Below are 21,820 nucleotides of genomic sequence, written 5' to 3' on the forward strand. Positions count from 1 at the left end.
TTTCAGAGTTCATAACCTAGGAAGTGCAGTTAATTGGTTAGAAGTCAAACCACCAGGACCTCTCCACTAGGGGGCATGATAGGCCGTTACAAGGTATGTCTAAAGGTTATCCCATCATTTTCCCACTTCACACTTTAAAACAAGAATCAAATTCAGGCATAAATGCTTTCTCAAAATATTTATTTTCTACATGGACTTTTCTATATGGTCATACTTTGCAAATGGTATAAGATGCTGAATGTGATGAACATGCAATGAAGTGTTGCATTATGTATGAAGTCGAATATCAACATCAGTTTGGATTTTGATATCAGTTTTCAACATCTCTGAAATTAATATTTAGAAGACAAAATTATTGTGGGGTTATGTATGCTGTATAAATGTGTATTTAAGTTGATTCTCATCCTTCTACCCTATCCCACCACTAACACAATTAAAAGGATTAACTGTAGAGGGTAGACCAGGTGAAGAAGAATTTGGATACAGCCCTGGTCATGCTTGCTGTTGTGTGTTTGATGGAGTACTTTACATGTTGACTGAAAAATGAAACTCACTCACTCAGTCCTGGTACAGGTCTCAGTGCGAATGACTCACTTCTTGACTCTGGCTACTGATGACAGGCTGTGATTTTTGATGTTGCATTGTCTCGCAGAGCTTAGATAACATTTTTTTTTTGTGTTGGTTGCATGATATCAAATCCATACAAATCACAAGGTCACTTTAATCAGCCAGAGCTATAAGTTGATTTTCTCAAAACTGACTTTTGCCAGCTGCAGTTGTCTTTTCAACCTGATTGTCAGGATCATTTTTTTTATAAATCATTACACAGCTATTGAAACTATTCTTGTCCTGGTGTCATTTTCATGCTTTACTTGATGTGTAATTTTTAGCTTCAAGTCATAGAAGCTGTTCAAGGCTGTAGCCTTCTGGCCATTTGGCCTAATAAATTTTAGTAGCCTACATATTGGTTTAAGGCTGCAGGGGAAGAGATATAATGTAACAGTGTTGGAGGCTGAAAGTTGTCAAAGATGTTTACGAAGTTCTGTGGTCAACAGATTGACCTCCTTCTCGTGACTTACAAGGAGGTCATGTATGCACATAAAAAGCACACTTAGAAAGTATCATGGTCCTATCACAGACACAGAAAGTCATGTTGAAATTTCAGTACATTTAAAAGAGTATATTAGCCTAATATGGCCTGAACTGCAAAAAGGAAAGGAACCTGGTATTCATCACCGATGTCACCAACTCCAGGTGACACAACAAAGGACTCATGCAAAATGAGTCTTACAAACCTGTGCTTTCTATTATTATTGTCTACTGAGTCTTATGCAATTTCTCTTATATTTGTCAATTGTTTATACACAAAACTGAGTTTTAATACAGCAGATTACAACTAGCCTTCATTCTACAAATAATGATTGCACAAACATGCAGAAGATTACCAGTAAATCCACTGTATTAATTCTATATATAATTAAATTCAGTCGTTAACACTTATGTTGCTTGGAATGCATACAGCCCGCTTACATAGCTACACTTCGGATATGGCCTGCAATAGGCTACACCAGTCAATTTAATTGAGGCTGAAATTATGGAGCATTATGCTACACAAAATCGCCATAACCTATAACATATAACTTATAACGTGTGAGCCATGGCACCTTAAGATTATTTTAACCACTAAGACAATCGTAATAAATGAATGTGCAGTTTAACTACAAAAAATGTATGTGCACACTCCAGAGCGAAAATTTAACTTGGTGCGCAGAAGGGGGCGGGCGAGGCAGAGAGCGTTTGCCTCACTTCATCGCCTTGTCGGCGAAGGACATATCCAACGCTGGGGTATTCTGATGAATATTCTGTAGAACTGGGCTCTGTTTATTTATTATTGGGCACTGATTTAATGACCAAAATGTATGTTATTGTACTGGTCCAGCCATAGACAACAAACCTATAGGATCCGGGTGCTTCGTAGAGCCAAGAGATTCATTCAGACTCGTTCTATAGCGCAAGGTTTGCTTTGTTCAGTGGCTGCATTCGACAGAAATTGACATATAGCCTATTGTCCAACATGGACAATTTGGAGAAAGGGAATCGATCAGACGAAGATATAGAATCACCTGAAGAGGAAGAAGTGGACCCCAGAATTCAGGTAAAAAAACCTATTAATTGTAAATAAGTAAATAAATAGTATTCACAAGCCAATATTTGAAAGGGTATTACTTGGTTTGATGTCGTTTGCTATAGCTATTTATGGGCTGCAATTATTGCTATGTAATTGCGATTGCTGGATGTATTGCAGTCATTTTCGGTGTGTGTGCCTACTATCTGGTACATTTATCATTAGACTGCAGGGGTAGTCAAATGTACAAATAAGGTTCTACTCTTTTCAACGACATGCGAAGGTGACATTATCGATGAGTAGACCGGCGGAGTGTCAATTCTTTTAGAGTTTACATCTTTTGATTAAGTGATAAAGGAAATGGACCTCTGTGAGCCTCATTTGAGTTATTTTGACAGCTGAAATGTTTTTTTTTGGTCAAATTTATTGATGTATAATTATAAAAATCTTATCTAGTAGGTGTATGGAACAAGCATTCAACATTCAAGGAATAGCATAGTGTTCAAGGACAAATGCACTTTTAATGTTCTTTGGCTCATTATTTCAACAGACTATTTGGTATGAACACGCGATCAACGTAAAAACGTTAGCAACTAAATATATGATGAAGTTAATTGTCTTGGTTCCAAAAAAGCATCCCCTTGACAGCTAACCTCGCTCTGCACATTGCTGGACTGCTACAAAACAGCGACACTCTTCTCCAAACACCATACCTTTTGCTATGTGACGCACTCCATTGCGGTTCCCATTAGTTTTTATTTTTATTTTTTACATTTAAAAAAAATATATATTACTGTGAACTGTTTGCTTGCTGTGGATTGTGGCCCTCGTTTTCAATAGCATCTTGCATTCAGTTTATAAATAGGTAACATGTTTTGGTTCAGATACATTTTGACCAGATGGTTTTGTTGCTGGGTTGGTTATATTGCTTTGCTGTTTTTAAAACCTTTTTGAATACCTGATATTAATTGGCATTATTGTACAATTTATAGGTCAGATAGAGTCTTTTGAAATGGTTCTTTGCAATTGTCCCAACGCTTGTACTGCCTCACTGTATAAATGGCTTAACTTACTCCAGATGTTGCTGACTTCCTTTCCAGATTTAACATTCCTCTCTCATGCTCTCTTTCCCTCTCCCCCTCCCACTTTACCCATGTATTTGTGTCTCCACTTCTTTCCTTATATTTTACTTTTTTATTTTTTCCTAACAGGGTGAACTAGAAAAGCTAAATCAATCCACAGATGATATCAATCGATGTGAGACAGAACTGGAGGTATGTTCATTGCAATACTGTTGAAGTGTATATTGTGTGCCAATCTAGCGACACGTTCCTTTAGTAAAAAAAAAAAAGTGTGTTAGATAATATTTAGAAACCTGGAAGAGGAAGGTTGCCTGTGCAATATACCCCTGATCTCAACCGAAAGAATGTGAAGAATATGAATTATTTTTTTCATGTATTTCTGAATATGGATGGACACATTTTTACCCCTCACTTTGAAGGTCAATTTTATTAGAATTTTATTAATACATGTTTTTGTATATGACATTTAAAAATGCAATTATCCCACTCACCTCTCACAAACACCCCCTCCCCCACCCACACACAAAATACTGTGAAATTTTTTTAATTATTGGATGAATAAGACGAACAAAAAATATAATTGTAGACAGTAATTTTAACCAATTGTTATTCTTTAAAAGGAGGCTGGTGTTGATATCTTAATAAGTTGTTATTTTTCTTATCGTATTTTTTTTCACTGAGATAACAGACAGACAAATACGACAAGACAGGTGTAATTGTCTCTAGGGAGGTATACATATATGATGAGGTACATTCAGGTTCATTTGGGGAGCGTATTCCTCATACAGTGTTTTTCTTGTGTGGTTGAAGTGTGGGATTACCTCACTGACAAATTTAGGGAAACACTGAACAGAGTTCAAATTTAATTGAATGGTTTTTATTTCTGAAGAATTCAATTACTTTTTTATCAACAGGTTTGACCATTGAAATATAGTTAATCGCTGCTTTTCCAATTGATACGTTTTTTTAAGTTATCCTATAGGTAGGTGCCTGTTTAATTGATGAGATATTGCCAAGTACTGTACATATTGGGATGGGTAAAATGGTGGATAGTTTGTGTATATTGTCTTTCCAGAATAGATGGGTTGGTGGACAAAGCCCTGCCCTAGTGTGAAAGTAGTTATCTGGAATGTTTAGACTTCAGAGTAAACAAGTGTCTATTCTGATGAATCCCATTCTGTATGTTTTGTGTTGGGTTATATCTGCTCAGTGGATAATATTATTTTTTTGGATGAGTAATGTTTTAGTGTTATTAGTCATAGTGAAGATATGATTGCATATTTGATTTAGATCTTTGTTGCTGGTTTGTGGTCTACCTTATGGTGTGAGAGATAAGACTTACATAATTTATACAGCATGAGAAAGGGAGGGAGGCAGAGAGATGCAACGAAGGAGAGAGCAGAGATGAGCGTAGAGAGAAAATAGGGAGCCGGAGCTGCTTACTAAGCTAATAGTTCATGGTTAAATCAAGTTCATTTGACTCATTAGACAAGCCAATACTGAATTCCTTTGTGAAGGTGTGGTTAACACTCACTTTGTTAACCATTCCCTGAGCAGAATACTTTGTCCCCTTTTTTAATGCAGACTCAGGTCCTGTGCTGTGTTTGTGCCCTGTCATCTCTGGTTTTACAGAATGTGTCCTCATTATCAGTCTGCCTGCTGAACATATTGTGGGTGACATTCAGGTGTTGCTTTGAAGTTGGCCGGGACTAAATATTTAAGGATTCAAGCCAGCATTAAGGGAGCCAGTAGAAAATGTGAAGGAGTCAAATATATGATTAAAATAAATTAACTACTTGCATGCTGGTAAAATGTATACTGTATATCATGGAAAATCCTCAGTGAAGGGTGTTTTCATAAATTGTACTGGTGTCTTAAGGGATATGTATATGACCCAGGTCTGTAAGGCTCAGAGATTTAGGAATTGCAGCCAGTGTGATTGCACCTTTGACAGGTGAAGCTCATCCTGCTGTTCTTACTAAAGTTTTCAGACTTCTGCCTTGGCTACACTCATCCTCCACAGTCGCTATATAATGAAATAATTGAAAGAATTTTCACTTAAGAATAAAAAGTCAGGTAAAACCCCTGTAAAGCTCTGAATTAATCAACAGAAGCAACATACAGTCACAAATAATGAATTGGCTATTCATGATGAGCAAGGCAGTTTTCTTATGGACCTTTAATGCCATCTGCATATCATTGAATGAATTGAATTATCATTAGCTGTTGTCGAAAAGCAGTGACGTCTATCCTGCTTTTTCAGTATCTCTCTGATATCTTGTTTGTGTTTGAGTTTGAAGCATGCTTTGGCATAGCTGCCTTGTTAATTCAATCAAATCTAAATTAAATTTGTAGGCTGTTATCATGGATTCAGAATGCCCGATTATTCTGTTTCTACTTTTAAAAGCCCTTGGCGTTACTTGGCTTAATCTGCATTTGGCTTAAAACTGTGAAAAAGTGTCAACAAAAACAATCCGTTTGTCATGTGGTTAACCGTTGTGCTGTTTCTGGTTGGTTGGGTTTGTGAAGCAGGTGACTGGGGAAAGGAGTCTTCGTTTTGCAGAGAAAATGTACTGTGACCTAATGACCTGAGGACTGGATGATTGGGTGTCCTCTGCTCTGTCCTCTGCAGGACGCAAGGCAGAAATTCCGTTCCGTGCTCGTAGAAGCTACAGTGAAACTGGAAGAACTGGTTAAGAAGATTGGCAAGGCAGTGGAGGATTCCAAACCATACTGGGAGGCTCGGCGTGTGGCCCGTCAGGTGAGCTGGATAGGAAGTGCATAAACCTGAAATAGCTTTTCCGTTGGTTTCTCTAATAGCATGGCACCCCTTTGTTCACAGACAAGCCAACATGTTTCTCAGAAGTAAATCATTATGAACAAGCTCCAGCATGTTGCTGGTTTTTGGAAAATGCTGAACAATGAATCAGTGGTTGACTTTTGCTGACGAGACCAGTCGCTTCTACAGGGAGGCATGTTAACAGTCAGTTTAGGAGTACAGGAGGGGAACCAGAAATGGAGTTATAAACTCTAACCTCAATGTGATGCTTCCCTATGATCCTCCTCCATTTCTCAGTGATAATGTTTTCTGGAGGATTTCCCCCTTCAAATTTGTTTGGAAATTTAGCTGTGATCCCAAAGGTAAGGATTGTCTGCAAGAAAACCACCACTCTGACATTAACAGTCAACATGATGCCTCTCTTGGGTCTAAAGGGGAAAAGTCTTTCTCAAACAAGGTTTCCTCTCACACACTTGGGCTGCACGTGTATCTCTGAGGGTTGTTATTATTAGAACTCAGCTGATTCTAATTAGCATACATCATTCCTAGTAAATATGCTGAGAACTGCTATTGTAGAATGCAGTCTAGTTTCAAACTGACCCCTTTTTCTCAATATACCTTAGACCCATTGGGTGTGCCTCATTATTTTCTGGGAAAACATTCTAGATTTAGAGCTGGTAATATGGTTTCACTGTGATGCATTGTGTGGCTTGCAACTTAAAGATTGTAGGTTCAATTCCCAGGTAGGACACTGCACATGGACCCTTGTGGAAGGTACTTAACTGGATGTACTTCAGGATATATCCAGTTGTATAAATGGATACTATTTAAAATTGATATGCTATATAAAATTCAACAGCTGTGCAAATTTAATTTAATTATTTTTCATTTCATTATTTTCTTAATTATAGAAGTTATTTTCATTTCATTGTATTCACTCCTGGGGCTGGCATGGTGGTGAAGTGAATAGTATTTGTTGCCTCACAGCAAGATGGTACTGAGTTCTACCGAGGGCCTTTCTGTGTGGAGTTTGCTTGTTCTTCTCTGTGTGGGTTTGTCCTGGGTACTCCCCTTTTTCTCCCACAGTCCAAAGGCATCATGTAGGCTAATTGCAGACTCTAAATTGCCCATAAGTATGAATGTGGGGGTGAATCATGTATGAGCCCTGCGATGGATTGGCGATCTGTCTAGACCAGGGTGTATTCATGCCTCTCGCCCACTGCATTCTGGGATAGGCTCCTGCCCCAAACCCCCCACCCCCAACTCTGACCAGGAATAAGAGTGGTTAAGGAAATGGATGGATGGATAAATAGGCAGTCAGGCTGTAATCCCCCTTGGTGAAATACTGTTGTTGATGTCATTTCTGTTCGAGCCACCAGACTCTCTCTGCACATATTAGGATGATAACTCAGGAACAGGCTGTTTATATGCTGTTCCCCTCATGTGGACTGTGGGCAGGGGTGGGACGTAGTGCAACCAGGAGCAGGGGTGTAGTACACCCAAAACTCTTGAGGGAGCAGAAACTCAAACAAACAAAATGTGGGTGGTTTATGTCCACAATAAAAATATTTTTTTCTTCAACAATTGTCATAAATTGTAAAATCCCCTATTTTATTCCTGATAGTGACATTATTACACTTACAACAGTTTTGGGCATGTATGACCATGAAATGATGGATACAGGAAAAGTAGCGTATACTAAATATTTCCTCCTTGATTAAAGCCTCAATTCTGAAAATTCTAAAGGAGAATTTTAAAAGGGAGTCTGAGGGGGTCAGACCTCAGGAAGGGTGTGTTTTTTAATAGCTGGTTTTCTAACACTAGTTTACAGTTAATTGGTCTGTGGATTGTTAGAGGTTTCAAAAGGCCGCATATTATTAATTATGCATAGAGCATGGTGCTGTCCTCCAGTGAGTTTAAGGAAGTGTTGTGGAGAATATATGAGCAATGTTGGTTTATTGTCTGGGGGCTACACAGTTCCCTTGTGGTTTCCTATTATTATTGATTTCCTGAACACAGATGGTTTTGGAGTGAACTGTATTCAGTTGGACCCTGAATTGTGCCTATATGAAGTGCAAACTGCATTGTTATTTATACTCAAATTAATAATTTTGAGAAGAGCTTGATGTTGAAGATCTTGAGAATGCAATAGCACTCATGAAATTGTTAACAATACATTTTCAGGTAATATTTAGTGAATGTATAAATGTGAAATATACGTATAAATGAAGGGACTGGTGGGCGATCATCTGTCTGTTTTTCTGGAGTATATTGTTAGTTTTGGAATATAGAATTGTTGTTATGGTTTCTTAGCTTTGTTTCTCTCAACTACTATCTCCCTTCAAGGCCATTCAGACTATTCCTATCACTGGGTGTCTTCCAATAAATTTGTAATTGTCCAATTTGGAATCAAGCCTATTATAGTTATAATTATCTATTTTTTGTATAATGGAATGTAATTCCCTCCACCATACTAGAGACCCACTCATCTGAATGAATGGAAGAAGTCTCTCGCTCTCTCTGTTCCCCCTCCTAACAGTTCAATGGCTTAGATTGCAGTGCTTATAGACCCTGTGTCAAAAATGATTGTTTGAGCAACCATTATGATAAGCACTTTGTGATAATTATCAGGCATCACGACTGTTTAATGGAGAATGAATGAGCAGGTTTTTTGGTTACAATTTTTGGTGAATTCTCGGTGGCTTATCCTGTTAAAGCCCTATTGTAGTGCATGGATGGGCTTTCTGGAGTGCTCAAAGTGCTATTTTAGGTAGCACTTTGGCGTGAGCACTTGTTCACATTCCTCATAGGAATTGGTAGAGAAAATCTGGTAAAATACCTCACCAGAAAATGGCTTGTTTTGTTATCTGGGCTCAGCTCAACTCATAGTCCTTTCATGTTGCTCTGAGAATGATGGCAGCCCTCTCCCTGGGAAAGCCAGGATCCGGATTGAGCTCTCTCTTTCAGGGGGTGATGATGATGTACTGTGACAGGGGGTGCAGTCTGTGCTCAGCTCATTATTATTGGCAATTACTGCACTGCTGGAGTGGAGCAGCATGCTCGAATTTGATCTGCCCATTAAAGAGTTTTGCTCATTGCCACCGTGAGCAGAACTTCCCTTGAGGTAAATTGTAGGGCTAGATCCCTATCTTTATAGAGTTGAATATGATTGGTGACCTATCTTCTGCTGTAATAATTTGCCTCCCTATTCTAAGGGTTTTTTTCTTGTCTTTTCTGTGCATATTGGCACTACATGTAACACTGATCAATTAACACATGTAAACTGTCTATTGTTCAGGGTAATTAGCAAACAGGATGCAGATAATCTAAAACCTCACACATGTTCACTCCTGGGGTTTATCCATACGGACCCTCCCTTTCAATGGATGTGTAACCTAAGACCTGTGGAAATTATGGCAGTGATTTCACAGCCTCTTAAAGATGTAATTAATTGGATTTATACAAACTGAATACAGTTGTGGTGGGCTGTAAAAAAAGAAACCCATCTGCATTATAGTATTGGTTCTGGCCGATACCTGGAAAAAATAATTAAAAATGAACACATCTGCAGTATACTATTGGTTCCTACCAATATCTGGAATAAACAGACATGCCAACAAACAAATAAATATGGCAAATGGGTGGTTTTTGCAGAATTACTGAATCCTTTGGGAATCCCATAGGTTCAGAAGATGGTTTCCTGTAGGAGACCAGGTGCAGCAGAGAGTAGGGGCAGTCCAGGTCATATTGTTTGTGTCAGACCTCCATCACTGCAGCTGTACAGCCAGCCAGCCCCGCGGTTATGTGCAGGATTTGTCAATGAGGCTGTGTAACCTTATCATAGAGCTGCATTATTGCTGTGAAGGCCATGACTCAGATGGAGACCCATCTGGAAGCACATATGGGCTCATTCCTGCACAAAGAATTAATCACACAGCGTCTGCATTTGTGATTCTTCATGATGAACTGAGATGGTCACATTGATTGGAGTTGCAGAGCACACAGAGACCCACTGGCGACGTGCAGTTGAAATCTTCCAAATGTTCAAGAATACACATTGATTACATGTTTTTCTCCCAGAGGAACTGATCATGGTAATGAGTACCTGTTCTTCCAGAGCTGATGACCTTGCCCTGTGGGTTGAGTTGTGATTTGTCTCTGGCCCACATTGTTGAAGCCAATGAAGTGAGAATGTTTGTTTGCAGTGCTGAGACTTGCAGGTGCAATTCTCCTCAGGCCCAAATTTCTCACATACCATATGCTGATATGCCATATCCTGGAAGGATCTCATCAGCAGCTTGATTTGTTAAAACCAGGAACATAAAGCCACTTCTTCAGTACAGGCGTATTACAGAGGTTAACACATTTTATGCTTTAGTTTACAACAGTGAATCATGTGACAGGAGCTTTATGCTTCTTGCAGCCACAGAGATGATAGAGACTGACCTCAGAGGGCCATCAATACAGAACACTCACAGGCATTATTCTGGATGTTCGGACAGAAATGTGGGGCACTGGAGGAGGGAAATAAGAGTGGTTTGTAATCAGGCCACAAACTGTAACTGCCAGGGCCTGTAGAAAGGTGCAGCAGTCAAGTGTTCCTTGGCTGATAAGGACCTGCTTGCTGTGTGCAGTTTTTGACTGCAAACTAATTGCACCCAAATTTAAGATCCCTTTATTGGCACCCAAATTGAAATTTAAGACCCCTTTCCCCATCTGTTTTTGTATTGAGAAATCTGATATTTGTTTTAAAATAATTCATTGAATTTAAGTTGAACCACAAAGGGCTCAATTAGCAGAGATCAATAGATCAGAGGGAACTACAGCAGGCTGTGTCTTTTTGTGGTGGCTCATGCTGTTCTCGGACAAAGTTTGCGCGTTAAAATAATATAATTTTCAATGGGTGTCCCAGCGAGGCTGTTTTTTGAAAACACATTTCTGGCCAGGTTTTGATGTGTTTCAAGTTCAAGGATTCAAGAGTGTGTTGCCGTGGAGGAGAAGGAAATGGGTATAATGGGCAATTTATTTTAACATGTGCTGGTTATTATCTTAGGCTCAACATTCTTTGTTCACAAAGAGACATCATGGCTGTGTTATGCGGTATTGGTATTAATGTATTCCAGTCATATTTTGCTGTCTGTTACAGCTATTATATGCCACACTTAGAGAAGTTAAGGCTTTGATGTCAGCTGCACTGGGAAAAGTGCATGATGCGGCATAGGAATACAAAGTACACTTTGTAAATGTGTATGAAAGATTAGTTGTGTTTTGGTACATTTGTTGTTAAGTTTAGCTCTAGACAGTGTGCTTAGCATAGATTTTCATCACATAGCTCACCCTCATTTTTCTCTTTTATTGCTTTTGTTATGGTTTTTTATCAGTTTTGTTCAATGCACCTGTTATGCTGTAGAATGGATGAATGTTTACAGTTGCTGCTTTAAGTTTTGGTGATATGGTATCTGCATGCTGATTTTCATTTATTTGCTTTTCTCACAAGATATGGTGTCTGGAACACAGAGCTCTGGTTGCATCTAAACTCATGTTACCAAGCCCCATCTATGGAATAATAAATAATAGTCCAGACTTGACTCTATTGGTCAACTAGAAGGCAAATGTGTTGGGAAGACCCCCTCTTTTTATAGAGTCCCCTCTCATCGCCTTCTGACTGTGAAGATGAAACACAGCTGCAGCTTCAGGAGGAAAGGAGGAGCAGGAATATCTGTACATTTAACATTCTTTCAATCTTTTTTTCAGCTTTCAGGTGGCATAGTGAAAATACCCCAAATGTATCTTTCTTTCTCTCTGGACTCTGGCTGCTACCTGTTTGACAGACTGCAGTTTTGCTTCTCCTTAGTCCTGCCCTGATGGTCCTTTCTGTTCTCTCTCTCTCTTTTTCTCTTTTTAATGTGAAAAAGGAATCACACCATTTATACATATTGTGAACCACCCAACCAATAATCAAGATGAGGTAGTTCATTTCATTTATTGTTTTTACTTTTCATTTTGTTTCTGTCATAAAAAAAGAAAAGAAACAGAACATATCCTCTATATTTGTGAAGCTGCAATATATTTGTGTAAATACTGGCACCAATGCATGGACATTCCCTGAAGTCACAGATCCATATCAAGTATTGCACTAGGTACACCGTGCTAGAAGGCAGAGTCAATATTTGAAAATCATAGCACACTTCAGTGTATATATTGAATTCCATGCACAGCCTCATCTTACTGTCAGACTGCATCCAATCATTTATACTGTGTGCCTGTTTCAGTGCCAGTTTGTCCATCTCATTTCAGCTGCCAGTATTTGATCTCCTGTTGTGATTATGCATTAAGCTTGTGATTCTCCTGTGGCATTCCTGCTGAATTTGTTTTCAGAAAAGTTTGCAAGGGAGCACAAATGTCTAAAACTTATTTAATGTTTTTTTTAAAATTAGCTAACCCTTAGAAAGAGAGCATAAATCTCCAGGGAGGCTGGCAGAATTATTATTTGCATTTTGTAAACCACATTTTTTGCATTTTTGTACATACAAACACTTGTTATAGGGAGGGCAGATGCCAGGACATGGTTCTCAACGCAAGATCTGATGAGCTGATAGCCTGCTGGTCTCACATTCAGGCATGTGTAGATGAATGACTCTGATTAAAGAAGGGTTGAGCTGATGGGCCTGAGGATTGGAGGATAATTGACTTTGGGGGATTCTCAAAAACACAATGTCTGACATTTATGATCCTTGGCCTGGAATGGGGGGCAGAAAGGAGTTTCTGAGAGAATAGGATACAAAGAGGAATGTGCTGCTTTACTCCTTTAGTGCATGTGAAGAAAAACAAGCTGCAGTTTCGGATTGGTGTATGGATGTGTTACTCTCACATTAGCTTTTTCATGTTTAAGAGAAAACATGCCACTTACTCATGAAAAATGCTAGAATTTAGTTTCTCTAAAATTTTAATGTGTTAAAATTGCATTACATTTCACATTTTTAGCGTGTTGCGTTTCAGAAAACTGAAATCCAACACTTTTTATAAGCCGTACTAGTCATCATAACTTTGAAAGAAGCTTTGCTTATCAGCATGAGGCAGCCTCTGAATCTTCAGTACAAAAAATCCCAGCATGTGCCTGCTCATCTGTTTAGCAGAGTTTATAAGTTAACTAGTCAGTGAACTGTAAAACCACATGACCGAAAAATGCTACAGAATGATGCCTCTATTTGTGATTGCTGTTTTTCAGATAGCTAAGCAACTTTCCTGGAGCTGATAGGGTAAATAAATAGATTAGACCTGCCATATTTAAGTCAGTCAGGATATTTTCTATTCAACATATTGACTGAAGGATTTAAGTGTACAGAGTCAGAAGTAGGACGGCAGTATACTGCTGAAGCAGTGCTTTCTCGCTTCCACAGGTTTCAAAATAAATGTAAAATGTGCATCAGACACCATGCATCCAATATCAGGAAGCAACTGGTTTTTTGACTGTTGAATAACAGACAGGGGTTTGTTTACAGAGTGGCTGCTCCAAAGTCAGAAGCATGACTACGCAAGATGTGTGTCTGCGTTTTGAGGAGCGTCTGTTATCTGGCTGAGTCCACTATAACAGATGGCTGCTTGAAATGGCTTTGGCAGTGAGGGGAAGCAGAAAAGATGGCAATAGATTCTGCACTCTCAGTTTCTGTTAGATCTGCTGTAAAATCCCATGCCATCAGGCTATATTTTTGCCTCACATACTAAAAATATGTTGGGTCTCTCTTGAAAGCCATGCATGTCATCAATTTGTTTGGTAAGTCAGAGTTGGTGAGAGTTATCCAGCATACATCACTGTTAATGGAAGGACTGAACGTGAGGATGAGGCTTTGGTGAGTGATGCTATCGGAGGGAGGAGGGCTTGGAAAATGAACATGGTGTTGGTAGGCAAGTCTGGTAAATATTTGGTGGTGACAGAAAACCTGGCTGGTGCTGTATTCCTGACATGCCCTGTCCCTGATGTATTCTATCCTTAATTTGCCATAGCCCTGATTTACATCATTTAGGGTTGCCAACTCCTGGATTAGCCAGGAGTCTCCAGGATTTTCCCTTGGCTTCCTGGAATATTTTTTTCTCGTTGTAAAAACAAACTGCAAAAAAATAATGATGATGACAGACTATTGTTATTTCCACAGCGAGCCCTTTCATCGAACAGTGGTTGTGAAGCATCATGAATCTCCCAGGAATATGGGACCCCTTGCTGTATTCCTGCTGTTTACCTTTCCCTATGTCCACAGGCCCAGCTGGAGGCCCAGAGGGCTACACAGGAATTCCAGAGAGCCACAGAGATGTTACGGGCGGCCAAGGAGACCATCGCCCTAGCTGAGCAGCGGCTACTGGAGGAGGACAAGCGGCAGTTTGATTCAGCCTGGCAGGAGATGCTCAACCACGCCACCCAGAGGGTAAGTGGGTTACCGTGTCCAGTGGGGAAGTACTCGATGATGATTCACACTGTATCAATCCCATGTACCACAATACGCTAGCTTCATATTGTTGCACTGTGGGAGAGGAGCCCTGTGTCACATGGACGTCATGTCATAACATATGTTTGTCAACAATGCGGGTTACCCACAACTGAATTAGTAAGCTTATTTCATGGTAATAATTGTGTTATGTCTTTACTATTTCAAGGAACTACAGACTGCTTTTAACAAAACAATATGTCACATAAGAACCAAATACCAAGTAACAATGAGTGACCTGTAAGGAAAATCAAGAACATAACGAACCCCGTTCAGGTGAGCGGTTGAAAGAAAGATGGGCTGAGAGTGCTTCCTGTTTGGCCACTGCAGGTAATGGAGGCAGAGCAGACTAAGACACGTAGTGAGCTCATACACAAGGAGACAGCAGCCAAGTACAATGCAGCCATGAGCCGCATGAAGCAACTGGAGAAGAAACTAAAGCGCACAATCAACAAGTCCAAGTGAGTAGTCACAAATACACCTGAATGGAAATGGACTAGATGATGATCACTGAGTGGATATTGACTGGAGCTTAGCTCGTGCAGGAGCTTAGTTGGACAATGACCAAACCACTACTGAGCTCTGAATGTGCTGGGTATTGAAGGATTAATTGGCAACAGGAAAGCTGTCCGACTATCCTTCTGAGGGCATCATTTTGCAGTTCTTTTAGTGAACATTTGTGTATGATGAACTCAGCTGATGAATGAATGGTGCAATGGATGGCATCACTCCAAACAATTTGCAGGGCTGTTCACTATTATCTCTCTCAGCCGTTCATATCTTCACATTTTCCTTGAAGATCAGTGACATAAAATACACACAAAGAATGTCTCACTGCTCGAGCTGTTGTGCTTGGGCTGAACTAAATTGTTCCCTTGCTTTGAGGGAATGGAGAGTAAGGATTTGCTGCTGAAGAAGAGTGAATGAGAGGATTTAGCCCTTGTGGTCACATTGAGTCTCTCTACTGGTCCACAAAGGTCTGGATTGGGGTTTGGTGTTTTTATACAGGCAGAAGCAGGGTGTCAGAGGTGTAATGCTTGCCATAGTTTTCCACCTGGACAATCTATAATGATTGGATATGTTATCATATGAATATTGATATATACTGGTTGTATTATTACTGAAAATAATTCTCTCTCTCTCTCTCTCTCTCTCTCTCTCTCTCTCTCTCTCATAGACCCTATTTTGAACTGAAAGCAAAATATTACTTACAACTTGAGGTATGTCATGATTGATAACTGTAGTTGAAATGCTTTTATAGTACATTTTGACAGGATGGATGTTTCACCAGTTCTTCAAGATAATACAGTTATAATGGCGTACAATGTACTGGGATAAACATTTTTTGTCCTGCTCCTTATGCCTGGTTGTTTCCCTTTGTGATATGTTTTACTTGAAGTTTTACATGTAAGTTTCAGTTATATATTACATGTTTTTGAAACAAGTTTAGGCTGCGTAAGTTAGTGTTAAATCATGCATTGCCACATTTCTCACATTTGCATGTGGGAGTACACTATTAATGGGACAAATCAGCTCAACTTCTGTGCTTACAGGCAGAGCAATAGCACCTGGCTATGGGTTAATGTACCTGCGCACTTCTGGACTTTATTTGTTGTCCCTTGCATTGTCCTGCATCACCATACTTTTTTACAACCATGTTGTGTCAGAACTTCTTTACCCAGTGAAAGAATTCAGCCATCTCACACCAGCTTCCTCTTGGCATATTTTTTCTCTGCAGCAATTGAAGAAGAATGTGGATGACTTACAAGCCAGGCTGACCCTGGCCAAGGGTGAATACAAAACAGCGCTACGCAACCTGGAGATGATCTCCGATGAGATCCATGAGCGCCGCCGCTCCTCAGCCATGGGGCCGCGGGGGCGGGGAGTTGGTGCTGAGGGTGACAGCAGCTCTGGTGATGACATCACAAACTTCAAGATGGAGTCTGACGGCATCTCCAGTGAGTGTGAAGAAATAGTGCCACAAGAGTTGGTGGTTCTGCACTGCAGCTTTTAATAATCAATTAGTTGTGTCTACATTTCTGTGACTGATGGTTTATATTAAGCGGGCTGATCTCACTTTTGCTTCTGGGTAGAGAAACAGGGCACACAGAAAATTACTAAAATAATCAGTATTTCTCATAAAGCTTTGTTCTTCCTTGTTATTCCTAAGACCGTTTAAAGATATGTAATTATTGTCAGTGGCTTGTTAGAGACTGAAACACACCTGTTGGCATTTGGCTTCTGTGTCTGTGCTGTGGGGAGGCTGCCATTGTTGGGAGAAGCCATGCACTGCTGCCCATTGTCACTGAATGATTAATCTGTTGACAGCATTTTGGGGTTCCCGTAACTGAGTGCTCTGCCACCTGTACTGCATAGCCGCATCAGCCACCGAGCAACAAAAGTAGATCTGTTTGTGACTCCACTGCATAGAGACTGAAAGCTACAACCCCCTTCTGGCTCTCCATGTCTTAGGAGTAACTGTGTCAGGGATCTGCCACACTTTGACTGGACTACCAGTGACAGGGCATGGAAGTGGAGGGCTCTTGCCAGATCTGTGAAGAATGCAGAAATCAATTAGTTTTAAAGTAATTGATTTATTCATCAAAAACATTCCCTGGGCTCCACAAGAATGACACAAAAGATCCCTTCAGTACTGCCTTTTAGTGGGTCAGAAGTGTGAAGTGTGATTTGTGCCTGAATTGCCAGGACAAAGTCTAATCGGGTTCACTGCATTTAATGACACATGACGACTATGTTGTTGTATAATTCAGCTTAGTTCAGCTGGGTGCAGAATCCAGGCGTCCACTGGACATGCAGTCTTCCACAAAGTGTCTGTAACATTGCAGAAACATTACCACGTGCTCACGATATTGTGGCTATTCTGTCAGAATGCCACATGCCAGCTGGGCAGCCAAGTTGATTCAATAATCAGAATGCTACAGACTACTCTGCAACCAGAATAAGCTGGTTGGTTATGTCAGACTGTTGGCACAAAGTTAGAAGTCCAAAAATGCAGCAGCATTAATTAGCCTGGGAGACATTCTTACAGTCGGCATCCATGATGTATTTCCCCATTGAATTCCTGAGCTGCTGTTTGATTTATAGGGCAGCCTTGCTGTTTGAGAGGACTGTTCCACTTTTACTGTAACGCTTCTGGGAAGAGAGCCCAGATCTTCTCTCAGGTGCACAAGGACTGGACTCAGCAGTATGCGAAATTGCCAGTGCAGATAGGATAAGACGTATTATTCTTTGAGCAATATAAGCTAGAGGTGTGCCTTATAAAGTGAGATTTGACCATCACACCATAGACAGAAAAAAACATTTTGTTTTAGTCAAGTAAATTGCTGTAAAATTGCTTTTTGTATGGCTATGAGAAAAACTATTTGTTACAGTTATTTTATAATGAATCACTTTTGTATGTATATTGTATTTGATTGCATTTAATTGCAATGTTTGTGCTATTGCTGTTGTGATGGGGTGATGTAAGCCTCTTAGATGCAATCTTAAATTCTGTTAATTTGTAAATAATAGTAATTGGGCTTAGTTCCTTTTCACAAGTACGAGGTTACAAAACTGTTACATATAAATATGTGTGTCACGCCAGCATGACACCCCTGGGAGGGAGATGCGGCGGTTCCAGGAAACACTGTTGGTTGCCACATGGAGATAGAGAGCGCACCCACACAAACACAAAATAAAATAAACAAACATCTTCACCCTTCCCCCTCAAGGGTTCTGGGCAAAAACGATAAACTAAAACAACAAGCTAAAATAACAAAGACAAAAGAAAGTAAAGCAGACCGACCACTTTTCAGCGCGCTGCTTGTAGCTGGCCTGCTTTCCAGCAGACCCACTCCTCCTACTTTTCAGTGGCGGTTTACTTTCGTTTTGTGTTCTGTCAAACATGTAAACAAAATCTAAATAAAGAAACGCACTACTGGTCTCAACCTCCAAACTGTAGAGAACAACATACCTTTAAGCACCTGGGCTGATTAATGAATGCAACCCAGGTGCATGTGCACTCTCCACCCGCTGGTGCACCTGAGACCAATCCACTTCTTCGGCAGATCGAATGCTACAATGTGTTACACGCAGAAGCTTAATTTTCATCGATTGGGATCTAACTAGGTTTTGAAATCAGTACAGCAGCTCTGTCATTCTTCTATATTTGCAATTTTGTATGTAAGTATATTTCATGACAGGTTGTTTATATAATTAAGTTGACTGTCAGCTTATAACATGAACACCTCTTATGCGATAATTAGACTGAGGTTCCATCTCGGCCAATGTAAGGACAGGAATTTTCCTGGTTGTTGATGACAGGTTGTGTTGTTGCAGTGGCATCGGAGTCCTTCGAGGAGGACAACTGCGGCATCGCCATGTCAGAGGAGGACTCAGAGACCCAGTCCACCTGCAGCTTGAGCTCTGAGAATGCCAGCCCTGTGGATCTGCTCTGCCCCTTCCCCCCTTCCTCACCCTCTCCCTCCTCTTCCTCCTCCTCACCATCTCCCTCACCCTCCTCCCGCCCCAGCAGCCTGGACCTGCCCAGTCCCATTTCCTTGTCAGATTTTGGCTTGATCTCACCTGTCCTGGGGCCTAGGAGTGAGTGCAGTGGAGCTTCTTCACCCGACTGTGACCTGGAAAGAGGTAAGAAAGATTGCATATATGTGCGTGTGCATGAATGTGCCAGGTTGACGGTTAAAGTGTGTAAAGGTTAAAGTGTGTCTAAAGGGTGTCAGCAGATCTGTATGTGTGTGTCTCCCTGCTCTTTGAGACAAATCACAGTATCCTTATTTCCTGTTTGGCTGGCACCAGCACCTGCTTGGGAGCCTATTCATCATTGTCATTTGGAGTTGCACACCTTTACTGTGATAGAAATAACAGGCAAGCAAAACTACAGTAGAATCCATCATTTATGATGCCTCTGTGCACCTCTGCAAAGTTACTCAAGTAGGTTACTGGAGTTCAGATAACAGAAACTGGAATGTTTTCTCTTTTGTAGGGCAGTTTTCTCTATATATAATGAGATAAAGAAAAAAAAAACTGACAGAATCCTTTGTTCACAAAGCTCTACCTGCCTAGATATGGCATCTTGCTATATGGAATGCCAAATATACAAACTATTTGCTTTGCGTTAATTCTCTGTGTCTGAATGTGGTAAGATTCACACTCCGTCATATGGAGACTATTCAAAAATCAATTAAGTCAACTTAACTTCAAAATTGTGGACCTTGGCAGTTTCAGCAAATTTAGAGTTGGATGTTTATATGGAGGAGGATGTTTATGTGAAGGAAGGGGACTCGGACATGAGGCGTGGGGCAGATTTTAAGGATGTGTTCAATGTTAGACTATCATAAGCACATTCAAACTGCTATTTTATATCTAATTTGCTCATGATGAGCAAACCCTGGTCATCTGATCCCTAAACTTTTTCTGACTTGTTCATAATGGTTTCTCTTTGTATGAGTTTTTAAATATAATAGAACATTCTTGTTTGAATGAGAAGAACTGTTATTAGGATGTGGACTTTTTATGCTGACCTTCTGTCATCAGGACATCAGCCTACTGGTTGTTAAAGGGGACTGTGTATATGTGTGTGTTCAGGTGACCGGGCAGAAGGGGCAGAGAGTGATCTGGACAACGTCCTCAACAACAACACCACCAACCATAAGAAAAGCTTGGGACTGGACAGCCGCTTCGGACGTCTGTCCCTGAAGCGCACAAAGATGGATAGCGCCAAGAATACCGAACGTGACCGATTTAGCTTGGCCCGGCTACCTGCCCCCGCTATGGTTCTATTCAATGGGGTGTGAGGACAGGGTGTATCCTCCCCCCATACCCCATCCATCCCCACCTCCCCATCTGTGCCAACCATCTCTCATCTCCCCCACTGATAAGCTCAACCTGACGGTCATACATGTGCATCACAAGTGACCACAACCACAAATGTTACTGCAAATCATTTCTGATGATGCTGCTTAGAGATGTGATGTGAGCCCTCTTGTTTTAATATAAGGGCACATGCTGGTCACCTTTTCCCTATTAGGTAGTGGTCATTCAGGACAGGACGAGGTGCAGTGTTCATCGGAACAGTGTGGTGTTGACTGTTATTGACTTGATCCCCATATCCCTCACCCCCATGACTGGCTTTCCCCTCCTACACCTTCTAGAGAGCTGTCTAGAGAGCAGGATAACCCAAACACCCCATGTCCACTGTGCAGGGACATTCACATTGAGATATGTTCAGGCTTTCGGTTTTTCAATTAATTTAGCTCACTGAGGTATAAAGCTTAAAATATGTAAACATCATTGACTTCAGTGCTATCAGAGATGCACCGCCTGCAAAACTCTAGTCCACCATCTCTGAACCTGTCAACGGCCTGTTTTCCTGGAGCTAACTGCAGATCAGGTTGTTGTATATCAGTCTACAGGCTTGGTTTAGCTTAGTTGCATGGTCGCACTGCAGTTTACATCACAGAAGGACCTGTAGTGCATAGGCTGATGAATCATACACGTAGGTGCTACAGCCACTATCCAATGCTTCATGAAGGGAAACACAGACCACCAGCTCAGGAGGCAGAGGAAGACCACCCCATTACCATCCAAACCATAAACTCCATCCCCAAGAAGTCCTCTTAGCCAGAAAACATATTTCCAAAATTCACCACTGCCAAAACATGTATGACATGATTTAAGGGGCTCTAAAATCACCTGGTTGAGATCTTAATTACAGTCAGCGTGTAACAGCGTAACAGAGCGTTGGGTGATTTCTGATAGCCCCGCCCCCTTCTTCCAACCATCTCTCTTTGATCCAGCTCAGTGCTCCTTTCCGGGTCAGTGCATTGTGCTACGTTGTCACCTGCAGGGCACACAGAATAAATGAGCTTCCAGATGCTGTGAGGCAGCACACCTCTCTCCTCATCCGTCTCCCTTTCACCACTGTTCATGGCACTGAACGAAGGGAGCCTCCAGCTCTTCAAAAACATAAAAAGCAATATTCAAGAATGGAATTCTTATTTTCCAGATATCACAGGGATGTTTGGACACCCAGAGAGTCCATGGCAATGCTTGGAAGTGACCTCTGTGATGTGCCAGAATCTTGTAGCATCAGTGGGTGGGTGTAAAACACCCAGTCAGAGAAGTGCTTTGGTGAAAAACTGACCCAACAAGCTAACAGTATGCATCAGACAATTTTAAAATAGAGTGTGTTGATGACCAGGAAGTGGAAAACTACACCTCCACCTTGATCGACTTCCTCCATGCTGTTAATGCTGTTGTCAGACATTGTGATTCACAGCAACCGCTTCGCCTTGAACTGTTGTTCCGGTCTCCTGGATGTCTGATCTCTAGTATT

General features: G+C 40.8%; 1 protein-coding gene across 1 annotated transcript; it reads left to right on the forward strand.

Annotated features, from left to right (window-relative positions):
- The first annotated feature begins 1,781 nt into the window (after positions 1-1,781).
- sh3bp5b (SH3-domain binding protein 5b (BTK-associated)) lies at positions 1,782-20,950 on the forward strand. The gene is made up of 9 exons (XM_064344191.1): positions 1,782-2,155; positions 3,337-3,399; positions 5,840-5,968; positions 14,242-14,406; positions 14,797-14,927; positions 15,644-15,686; positions 16,205-16,424; positions 18,805-19,113; positions 20,071-20,950. Exons 1-9 carry the CDS (start codon positions 2,075-2,077, stop codon positions 20,277-20,279), a joined length of 1,350 nt encoding a protein of 449 aa, XP_064200261.1. The 5' UTR covers positions 1,782-2,074; the 3' UTR covers positions 20,280-20,950.
- The last annotated feature ends 870 nt before the right edge of the window (positions 20,951-21,820 follow it).

The sequence above is a fragment of the Anguilla rostrata genome, chromosome 1, assembly GCF_018555375.3.
Source record: "Anguilla rostrata isolate EN2019 chromosome 1, ASM1855537v3, whole genome shotgun sequence".
NCBI classification, from domain to species: Eukaryota; Metazoa; Chordata; class Actinopteri; order Anguilliformes; family Anguillidae; genus Anguilla; species Anguilla rostrata.